We start from the raw sequence: 12,365 nt of genomic DNA, 5'->3' as shown, positions 1-12,365 counted from the left end.
CATTCAAATTATGTATCAAATTGAATACGCCTTCCTTTACTGAATGATGACACTCAATGATAGACATAATTCCGAAAACCTTTCTCTTATTGAATAAATATGGTCTAAAACTTGACGCTGTATCAAAATTGAATTGCATGGTTGAATTTTTCGACCATTACAGTAGCTTCTGTCTACTTACTTCCTTTATGAGAAAATTTTAAAAAATGATTAGGAAAATTCATTTTTTGCTAACCTTTAATAACTGTTAAGCGAGGCGAGTCGCTCGCTTAACAGTTATTGAAGGTTAGCAAAAAATGAATTTGTGATTCTGTACTTGATCTGTATTTGAGCGTATCTACGCTGATCAGTCAGATGTGTTTAGTATCGTTACATTTTACCACTTATGGCTCGAAGCCCAACATATGAAACAGTAGAAAAGTTTTATCATCATATCTTTCGACTTCTGCTCTGTTACTTTTTTTTTTTTTTTTTAATACTCTCTGATATTCGGTGAACTTAGAACCTACCCGAATTTGTCGTTTAAATTAGAGAAGGAAAAATCGATAACTCATCGAGTCGTGTCACGACGAAAGGGGTGAAATAGGCATCAGACGTGAAAAAAATTCAATTTCTCTCTTACATTTGGCCGGCTTCCAGTACTGCTTGAAAAAGGGGTGCGATTGATTTGTCTCATATGTAAAGCCACAAATCACTTAAGGAAATGTGCTTGCTTTCAGTTCTGGCGAGGATGGACCTCACATCAGAGGCTTAAAGTTATATAGAAATTCTTTTATACACAGTATGTAATAAAATACAAATTTTTATGAAACAAGATTTTATTAGAATTTGTTTATATTAGATTTATTTTGTTTTAATGGAATAAATTGCGTTTCATTAATAAGATTGAGTAATTTGTTAAAAACATAAAATTCGATGTGATTTGGTGAAATTGTTCCTAGATTGAACTAATTTTCTGATCAAAATAAATGACTTATAAGGTTAAAAATTACCATAGGGAGACTTGCGACTGTAGAAGAGTGTACCAAAATAATTTTAAGATAGCATTTGCAGTTTGTTGGTTATCAGTGAAACCCAGCAGCTTCTCATCAGTAATTGCTATTGGATTTTACCTTTATCCATTCATACACAGGAGCTTTCAAAAAACAATGTTGGTAAATCCTAGCACGATTTTGCATTGCGTTACATTTATAATTATTACATTATACACAGAACTAAGCAAAAAAGAAAACAAAAATCCTTTTTTTTTTTGTTTATTAAAAAAGTGAACCAAAACAAAATCAATGTTAAAAAGCATAGCAAACTAAAGAGTGTCGAAAGGGATGGCGTCTGTGAAAAGGGAAGGGAGTGCATTTTCTTGTTTCACCATCCTCTCAGGAAGTTCTAACTAGCTTTATAAGAATATCTTGGAATCTCACCAGGCCACAATATGGCATTTATGATGCATTTTCTTCTTACTGTTTCAGGAGAGGAAACGACTGAAACTTAAATTCCCCGATTTCAACCAGGAGAAGGACGAAGAGGAATGTGCCAAGATGATCAGTGTCTATCACAGTAATCCCCATGGTAACATAGCCGCAGCCTCTCACAGTCGAAGGCCATCAGCCTCATCGTCTGCCTCTTCCACTCCCTCTACAACTCCTGTGCATCGTCTGCGGCTGAAACCCAGGAGTGCCTCCAGCAGCCCCAAGCGTCAGCCCTGACACAGCAAAATCTGCCCTCAGTATCAAGTGATTTGCTTCCACATCTATCGAAGGAACCATTCCTTTCATTCCAATATTCATCAGAGCTACCCTATTTTTTATTTTCCATGTTTGAAGTTTTTACTTTCTTTCGTGTTAATCTTCCTCTCCGTTCATTACTTTTGAGAAAAATTCTGCAAATCTTCATCAGTCGTTATCCTTCAAACTGCCTCTCGTTCAAAAGTTTTTTTAATATGAATATTGGCCTTACCTCTAGAAGCTTTGATCAGATTTGAATATGCTGCTTGGAACATGAAATCTGGATCGAATTCAATAGATGGACCAAGCAGTTGAAAATGGGGTGGGGGGGGATATTGAAATTTTTATTTCCCCAATACTCTCTTGCGATTAGAGACAGAAACAAAATTCAAATTAGATTAATTGTCGCTTTAAGGTCCTTAGCTTTTGTTCTAAAAGCATTTCGAGGGCTACAATAAGTTATAAAAAGAAAAGTAATATTTAATATTCTAACTGGCACTGTTTTTACCTAAAGTTCTGACATTTTGTTGGAAAGTTCTCGTTTATTGTATTTTCTTCTGCCTACTCTCATCCCGGGAACTACAACTCTTATAAAATATAGAAAAAGAAATTATTGAAGACAGATTAATTGTATATCCTGGGGAAAAAAATCGATCTTCTCCTTCGAACTTGTCGATTAATTTATTTATTTTTTAAATTTTTATTGTTTGATCTTATTTAGAATTTTTTTTTCTTATGAACTACTTTTTTGCTTTAACAGTGCAAAAACAATATAACATAAATTAAAATTTTAAGTATATATTATATCTTGTAGAATCACATACAGTTTATTTTTTCTTTGATATAATATAAATATAATAAAATCATATTTATATTATATTTCTATTTTATTAATAGAATTATAATAAAATGAAATATTTAATTAAAAATCACTTCAGAAAGTTTTGTTTCATCACAAAGAATAATAAATGAACCGCTCTATTTCTGAAAGGAGTGGTTCATTACTAGTTTCGGAAACATTCCATTGACTCGTTTTGAGATACAATATAAAACTAGTCTATATTTCTAAACTAGCTTCGTATAATCTCTCGCCCCGTATTGCGCATCACCGTAAAGGGATGAGACTCTTTATAACTTTATTATGATGTAGATGAAAATAACAGACAAGTTTCAGGAACAGTTATTTCATTATTTTTTAAATTCCATATTTTTCAAGCCAAAACAAACACGAAAATACACGACACTCACTTAAAGTACAATCTAGTAATGACCTTCCAGAAGGATCATGGGAAATATATCTTGATGTTAATTAGGCCACGCCATCTGTTGCATCCAAAGAGAAGGTAGTAGAATGATGTAACCGCTACAAGTACTCATTTTTCTTTTTTTAATTGTGTTAACCGAATTTCCGGCATTCAGAATTGGCTACTGAATATAAATATATGTCAAATTCTTTTTATCATTCTGTTAGTTCAAGGATTTTAAATACTCAAATGACGTGCAGCCAGAAAATGCCTTTTTTTTCCTTACAAAATACTAGATTTTTATTACAAATATAATCGAGAAGCTTTCGACTGATCGACACTCTTTTGTCTCTCACTATTATGTTATTAAGCTATATTACTATTTACTCCCCGAATATTTTCCGAAGTCATTTCATTTCATTGTTTGGTTTAGTTCTAATTGCTTAAAATGATTCTAATCTAAGACCATAAAGCTGAAGTTTATAGGTTTGCCGAATTTTCAAACTCTTCAAGTTCATCTTCATACAGCCGAAATGCATCTTCTTATTAAAAATCGGAAGAAAAAAAGATTCCATTATGACACTACCCCTTTGATGTACATTTGTTTAGACAGTTGGCAGTCAATGGGTTTCGTTATACCGGGACTCAAATCTTATAGATCATTTCTTTCTAATACGAATGGATATCAAAACCATCTTATCTAAAACGCAGATGCGTGGAACTAAACGTATGGAAAGAAGTAGAATAATAAGAGCAAGAGAAGCATTCATGCTCTGAGTGAACCTTTCAGTGTAAACACATGTTAAAAAGTAATTTGTTTTTCTTCTGTTTTACTGGTGATATTCAAACCTGGAATTGCATCATTCAGCAGAATGTTTCACTCCTCCTCCCCCCTTCTATGGTCAGCGAATCACATAAATATTACAACCGAGGGTGTTCTCAGGGTTCATCTGTGCGCACGCAGTCTTGGAGAGCCAATATTTCATTTCTTCTCCACATATCGGAGCCAAGGAATGAAATCAGTTGACATCTTATGGACTAGTTGAAGATTTCTCAGATTTCAACATTGTGCCCCCTTTTCAAGCCCTGGTGGCAGCCTATCATCGATACATGAGGAGATCCGAATATTTTTGAATAAAAGTGCTTCAGGATGTGATGACATTCGAGGTGAATTTTTCGGAAAAACACTCTAAAATCGTTATATTTGTGAATTTTTCCATAAAAAAAGATTGAAAAAAACAAAAACAAATATGAAACCAAATATCCCAATGAAATGGAAAACGGTTTCTTAAAAATGTGGGAGAAAAGAGGTATTTGGCTAAAAAAAAGTATAAAGCAGAAATCCTTTAGCTTAAAGATTTAGCAAATGTTTTGCTTAAAATGTTGCGAATGACTTAAGAAATGTATGACCGAGTTCCTGAACTAAAAAAATAACCTGCGTTTGAATCCATTTTTTAGATATTGGGAATAAACGGACAGATAGCAGGAAATGTTCATTTTTTTTTGGGGGGGGGGTTGTGAAGCAATAAGATAATAATAGAATATTTTTAAATAAATAGATTATTTATTCTATAATTCAAGGACTATTATACTAAATTTGAACAGAAAATAGGCATTAGATTTTCATTTATGAGAATTTAGTAAGCAAATTCTACCAAATATAAAAATGTGAGAAAATAGATTTTAAAGATGTAAAACAGCATGAAAGCGTCATCAAATCCAAGTATAAAAAATCAGTGTCACTTCGTAAAAATGGAAACAAAATTCAGAAGAAAACTGCTTAAACATTAAGAATATTAAATTTTAAAAAATCGTTTTTCTCAACATATCGACTTTTTACCGGAATCATCTATCTACCTTAAGAAGGAAACTAGCACTTTAAAGAATGGCTGTAAGACAGACTTGTGATAGGACAAAACAACTGACATTTTCTAAATGGAATAATACAAAAATCGTTGCGCATAGAATGCAGCAGCTGAAGCAATCAAGACAGGTGAATCAACCTTTGAACATTATCGTGCTATCTTGTGTCGAACGAGAAGCTCAAAACTGTTCTTGACAGAAAGCATTTCAAACTTTAAATTAATTTTATCTAAATGGATTAAAATGAATAAATATATTACAAACTATGAAAATATTTCGCGACCCTAAAATAATATTCAACGAGGCCATTTGGGATCTTGATCTGATACTTAAAACTCGTTGCATTTTTCCGATTTCAATAGTTATGAAAAAAAAAATTCTTTTGTAAAGCATCATTGTGATTTCAAGGATAATTACAAATATGGACAACTACAAATATATACAAAAAAAAATCTTTCATTACTTTTAACTTTTTTATAATGAAAAAGTAGCTTTGGTCAGCTGCAAGATAAATCTAGTTACATTGTCATAGAACTTTATGAATGTTATTTTATTGCCGAACATTTTGTCCGAATCATTGTCCAGATTATTGAAATAAATTTATTGCTCATGTAAAATAGTATGTATCACACTTTTAATTACATTTTTCACTTTAGGTTTAATGAATCATATTGCAGGATACAGAATTGCTGAGATTCGAACATTTTTCATCTTGTACATTTCATGGCTACTGAGAAATACTCTTGAGTATCTAATTTATTTCATTCTCAAAATGTCTATTAGAAAGCTTCTAGAAAACTAAATAATCGCGTTTAACATTAAATTAATTAAAATTCTAAGTGAATCTTATTAATAAAATGCATTACCACGAAAATAGTATAAATGTTTATAATTTGACAAATAAAAATAAAGCACAAAAATGTAACTTACTCCTTATATAATGGGTACGCATCGTGTACATCCGTATGCACTCGTTTAGTATAAATTGTTTCTTCATTATTCTGCATTCATTCAAGAAGAACAAAATCAAACGAGGTTCTTAAAGCGTGAAGTAGTCATTGAAAATGGTATCAAATGTTTAGAGAGTTTTACGACCATTTTACCCTAAGAATAAATAACATTTTCACCTTAACATTTAAAATTTTGATAAAAAGCTATTCTGATTGTTGGAAATTGAAATACTAGCAGAAGCTATTTCCTTGAAAACCAGAACATAATAAATTTCCGTCATTAAATTTTGTAGCGTCTATTGTTGAATATTATCATGTATTGCAAACCGAATTCTTTTGCGCAATTTTGTGTGCTATTTTGTTCTTGATTTTTTTTTGTTCTTCTTTTCAGTATTTTTAAAATTATTTATTTTATATTATTATCTTTCACCTTAATATTAGACATATTTCACTATATTTTAACATGCAGCAATGATTTTATAGCTATTGTTTGAGAATTTTTTTTTTAATTTGTGACCGTAAGTCAAATGAAATAAATATTAAAATAAGTTTAGAAATTTATTTATTTCTGAACCCTTTCTACAAATTATTAGCTAATCAAAAGTTTGACGAAAAATAAACATTTAAAATAAAGCGCCTTTATGTTTTGATCCATTTTGATTTACAAATTTCTCAATCATTCTTCTTTTTTTTTTTTTTATCTAGAACATTTTTAGATTCTAACTTACCACTTGACTTGAAATTCGATGCTCCATGTTGAATGTAGAAAGCCTTTTAGTTTAAAAAAAATTATTTCTGGACATTCAGTTGTTTCATTTGCTTTTTCTATAAACATAAATCATCTCACGAGAATATCTGATCCTCGAATATATATTAAAAATTAATTAAATTATCGATTTCAGAAGGTATGCCTTTAATGCAGTTTATTCGAAGAAGAATTTCATCTAACGGCTTCCCTTTCTTTGATGTTTTTTTCTGCTATAAATAATAGCTTTCAAAATTTAAACTAGACGATCCAATTCCCCCCCCCCCTCCCATTCTAATTTTTGTTAACCCTGTATTCCTGTAAAATTCCATTTGTATCTTTGTCTTTTTTGTAGTTTCTTTTTATTATTTTGAAATGTTTTAGACTTTAAGGAATAAATGTTACAGGCTTACTGAAAAGATATTGGAATTCGAAGATTGCATATCTCCTTGCTTCTGAAATAGTCCAATGCACCTCTGATTGCCTTTCTCCACCTTTTAACCATAGGATGTTTACCTTTTCTTTGGGGCAAGAAGGAAAAGAGTGTTACCCTTTCCTACTTTACTGGAAAGATTTATCCTTTATTAGAAATGAAGAAATAATGACGAACAGAAGATTTACGAATTTTTAGAAAGGAGGGAATGACGTATAGCCAACACTTAATTAATTAATTAAAATGACTACATTATATAATTGAATGTATTGTATAAATGAAGCACTTAATCATAACAACAAAGTTAGGAATGAATTAGATCTATGAATACATAGCGTGTAAATGAAGAATTTATAAACAATATTTTTATCGTATTACGACACCAGAAATCATGATTTAAAAATATAAATTAATTTGCAACGAGTTGAAATTTTCTTAAAAGCGCTTCCTTTTTCAGTCACCAGTTAGTTAAAAAGTTACGGATATTCAGCAGAGATTTGCGCAGCCTTAACATGACTTTGTAGATCGTTTTCTAAAAATGTTTATAGCTAGCATAAGAACTAATATTCAGAGCTTATATGTTCTTATTGCACATATTTTTTAAGTCATGAGTTTTTATCACAAAGCATTATTAGTCTCGTATAATACTAAGCAGAAGATGAAAATGAATAATTTATTTTTAGATTCATTTTATTAGTTTTAATTAGGAGAAATATCTTCCCAAATAACGTCTGTTAATATTAACAGAAGAATTTTCTGAAATGTATTCTATAAATAGTTAAATGTGAAAAATTTTAGTATTTTGTATATATGATTTGAAATGTATCATATTCAAACGGAAAAATTCTTGTTTGTTTTCTTAAACCTAATAGTAACATTTCTTGGAACTTAATTAGTAAATTTTGTTACTTTTGAAGCTTTATAAATGTCACCTTCAAGTCGATCAGTAGCAGATCCTTTCAGAAGAAGGATAAAAAAAAATCATATTAAAAAAAGTAAAACTGCCTTATAGTGTTTTCTTTGATACGAAAGAGCTTCATAAATTGTCAGCGTACACATGAGTTAATAATTGTTAATGTTATCAATTCTTGTTTGTCAACGCTATTTTGCATTGTTTGTTGAATGTGATGATTTCTGAATGTGTCGCTTCATTTATAATTTTCTATTATTTTTTTCGAATACACATTTTGTTTTATATTAACTTATGATTATTTATTGATACATATATATATATATATATATATATATATATATATATATATATATATATATATATATATATATATATATATATATATATATATATATATATATATATATATATATATATATATATATATATATATATATATATATATAATTATCGATAACTTATGAAATAAACTTTATTTTAGTAAAGACGTTTTTCTTATAATATTGCATGATTTGTTTAAGAAAATGCATAAAATGTGTTAATCTTGAATATTTGTTATTATTGTTTATTAGGTTATCTGTTATTTATTTAAAATATTAGTTATGATTTACCCTTACTGCATTTATCTATGCATGTGGCATTTAACCACTGTGAAAAAATTTTTATTCCATTTTTTTTCAATTCAATTTGTACCTCTATCAATAGCAGATTCAACTTAGTACAAATGTAAACTGAGAAGAAAGGTAATCCTTCGAACTCCGAATGAAACAAATTCTGGCCTAGGCCAGATATTCTGAGGACAATTATATTATTAACAAATGTGATAGAAGAACCTTTAGCGTCAGCCCGTGATGGGACCAGTTCTCCATGATAGCCTTACCTGTGATAACCACTGTTGAGGCACGCTCTTTATTTTAGATTCCTTTATGCACGGACAGCCAAATGCCTTATGTAACAGAGTCTATATCTTGTAATATAATAAAAGCCTTCTTTTATATTTCATGTGGTGTCTTTTTTTTTTCGAATATCACTCAGTTTTCAGCATTTTGTCTGTTTAAACAGCATCATAAATTTATTCCTAAGTAACTTCTCAATAAAAATAAAAAAAAATCATGGAAAAAGTGAATTGGTAATTTGTAAAATAAAACGGCTTTCAAAAAATAAAACTCATTATGGTACCATCATATTTTCAGTATGGAATTGTTCAGCTTTGTTAACAGCTTGAGTGTATATAAGTCATGGCCCTTATATGCAAGCCAATACGTGGGATAGAAAGAGCAACAGTTGTGCAAGGTCGGGACGGTCAGAAAAACCAGACATCTTTTATTCTCTTTAAGCTCAGGTAAACCTTCTAAGTGGCACATTCCTCTCTGAATGCAGGCTGCGTTTCTTAGTCAAGGAGTGTTTAATGAACATCCCTCGTCTAAGGGACCTTTGTGGATTTCTTTTGCATTTTAATGCTGGAAACTAATGAACGAATTTCAGAATGAGTGTAAATTCATTCATGTCCCAAATTAGAATGAGAAAAAAAATGTACCAGTCAATCTTTACAAGAAACAAAATGTGATTTATTCAAAGATGCATCTGTAAATAAAATACTTAGTTTATTATTTGGAAGTGTTTATTTGATCGTAGTTTCCTTTTTTTTTTTTTGAAAGAATAAAGAAATGGTTTAACTCAACAATTTAAATACATTTTGTGGGTATGCATGCATAGAACCGTTTTAAACTTTTTTTTTTTGATTTCTGCTATTGCATTCGAGTTAAATAATTCGGAAATAAATAGTAATTTTGTTCTTCGTCATTAGACAGTAGGGTATAGAAAAAAGTACTTCTGTTTTTTTCCCTTATTTTCAAAAGGAAATTTTTGATATGTTTTTGGTTTTCAACTAAGAATGATTTGCCGAGATAATTTAATTTTAGAAGTATTGAACATGATTATATCAGCAACCATTTATTTCTTAGCGTAGTAGCGTTGATAGGGCGACTTGGTTTGTCTTGGCGCAAATGTTTCGGATTCCAGATTTCAATAAAGCAAATCTTATAGTCTGTCCATCTTTAAACATTTATGTAATTCCTAATTATTATTTTGTGATGTATAAAATCAATTCATCATTTTTTCAGCTTCCCATTTTAAATTTTTATTACATATATAAGTAAAAGTCATTTGAAAAATTGTCGATAGTATGAATTCTGTTTCTACTACTCGCATTGTAATATGCTTTATAAGCCAGTTTCAACTCAGCCAACATGCAGTTGTATCTTGCGTTGTTTATCCTTTTACATTAAAGTTCAGAGCTATCTTAAATCTGTGATTATGCAAAAACTTGAGCAGATTAAAGAAAACAAATCTCCCAGTATTCTTAAATGAGTGCAGGTTGGTCGATTACCGTGATCTAAAGTTTCAGATTCCTTTTTCAAAGCGAAAACAAAGACCAAACATAAAGAATTCTAATACGTGGATCAGTGTTCTAGAAGGTACTACTGAGACAAAGAAAACACTCACAAACCATAGCATCCTGGCATATAAAAAGCTTTTTAATTATTCATAATCGATTTCGGCAATTCTGATTCTCTCGCCTGCTATTTTGTGCATGAAATGCGATGCAGTGCAGTGACTCACTCCCAGCCGTGATACCCGAGTGCTTGAATTCTTCCTATTGTGCAGCAGGTTTTCACAGAGAAAGGATTTTCGAAATTCATTTACTAACATTGAAAAATGATAACTTCTTGTGTTGGTTGATGTTTCTATAATTAGTCAAGAAACTGCATCTTGAGAGTTCCTTTAATCCCACCAGACTGCTTACTGAAGCGAGCGTCATTTCTGGTAAGATTTCTGTGATCATAATAAAGCTAGGGTTGCATTTAAAAGTAATCAATGATCAGAAAACCTCTCACGGTCAATATATTTTAAGTTCTGTTATTCTCAGTATATTTCAGTTGTTTTGTACCTGACTAGAACTGCAAATTAAATGAAGTGGAAGGTTCTTCAGAATGAGTTAGATGACGTAAAATATTTTTCTCCTTCACAAATATAATAAATAAAAATGTATTTTATTTCCCAGCCGCGAGCGAAACCACGATAAAGGAGATATTTCGTTTTAAAAATTAAACGATAGCATTGCTGGTGCGAATTCCTCCATCAGAGCTATCATCATGACATTAAAAAAATAGGGGGGCTCTCCATATTCGTCATTTAGTTATGTTCTGGGATTTAACAAGACTTCTTTCATATTTCTGAAGCTGGGAATTTTGAAATCATTTTTTTCTGACTTCTTTAGAATAAGGATATTAAAAAGAAGCAAAGCCCTTCGAATCTCTCTAAATCCATTTACTTGTTAATCTAATCTAATAAATGACGGAAACTTTAAATCTTATCTCATCTTGCGTTTATCTAATTTTATCAATGATTAATAAAATTGCATTTAATATTATATAATATAGCTTATTCCAAAAAACGAAACAAGCTTTTTATTTAAATATTGCATTTAGATATATACTTCCAAATACCAAATAAATAAATGGATTTGAGTATAAATTGATTGAGAATAGTAGTAAACACTTTAACAAAAAATGATACTTTTATACGTCTCCCATAGTATAAAAGTGACAATTAGTGAAATGTCATCGGCGAAATTTCACATTTCAATCGCCAAAATGTGCAGATATATACTCATTTTACAAATTTAGAGGGATTCATCACAGATTTAGAGGAAAATATTTATTTCAGAAATGCAGCATAAGAAAAACTGAAAATATTTGTATACTAGTACATTCCGATCATCATGACTTGAAGGAAATTTGCTAATCATGTGTAAAGTTGTTGATGATTGATGCTGCATGTCATCGTCATGCCGGCCTATTTGTTGGAGAAAGACGTTGTTTTTGGAATTTCTGGCATCTTCTTAGGATGTGTGGTTACAGAACAATTTAGAGGTTACAAATTACAAAATCTTTACTGTCCCAAAAAGGAACGGGGAGGCTGAGACGTTATAAATACAGAAATCGATATTTTGGTTTATTTTTTCAAGCGCATCTCTGTTAGTGTTCGGAAAGTCAATCCAGAAATCATTCCAAACCCGACACTATGGAAGATAGTTTAACATAACAAATGCCATTTAACAGTAACACTCCCTGGACTGATACAACCATTATATAAACAATCGCAAAATTGAAGTCTAGAATTTTACAATTAGATCAAATAAAATCTAATCTTTTTTTTATAAGTGTTATTAGAACAGGGCTACTTTAATTGAGATAGTAACATGACTCTTCAAAATGATTCGTTTTAGAGCCGTAAAATCTACTCCTATCAGTTGTTCTATAAATGTATGATGTGACATTCTCAGAAGCTCTTTGGTTGGTTTCATTTTGTAGAATACTGAATGGCAGCCGATATATTTCATCATTTTGATTCACATTATGTTTGAAATAAGAATGAATTGACTTTGACAGTACAAGTTCTGTGAATTTTTTCCGAATAATTCGAAAAAACTT

General features: G+C 30.4%; 1 protein-coding gene across 2 annotated transcripts in view; it reads left to right on the top strand.

Moving 5' to 3' along the window:
* Window positions 1-8,168, top strand: part of LOC129965844 (dual specificity protein phosphatase 22-like) — a 46,194-nt gene extending 38,026 nt beyond the window's left edge. For both annotated transcript variants that reach the window (XM_056080065.1, XM_056080062.1), the window contains one exon: window positions 1,467-8,168. In XM_056080065.1, coding sequence (XP_055936040.1) covers window positions 1,467-1,703 — 237 coding nt within the window. In that variant the 3' untranslated portion in view covers window positions 1,704-8,168. The remainder of the gene's footprint in view (window positions 1-1,466) is intronic.
* Window positions 8,169-12,365: the final 4,197 nt, after the last annotated feature.

The sequence above is a fragment of the Argiope bruennichi genome, chromosome 4 (assembly GCF_947563725.1).
Source record: "Argiope bruennichi chromosome 4, qqArgBrue1.1, whole genome shotgun sequence".
Classification (NCBI taxonomy): domain Eukaryota; kingdom Metazoa; phylum Arthropoda; class Arachnida; order Araneae; family Araneidae; genus Argiope; species Argiope bruennichi.
This window is presented reverse-complemented; position numbering and strand designations above follow the sequence as displayed.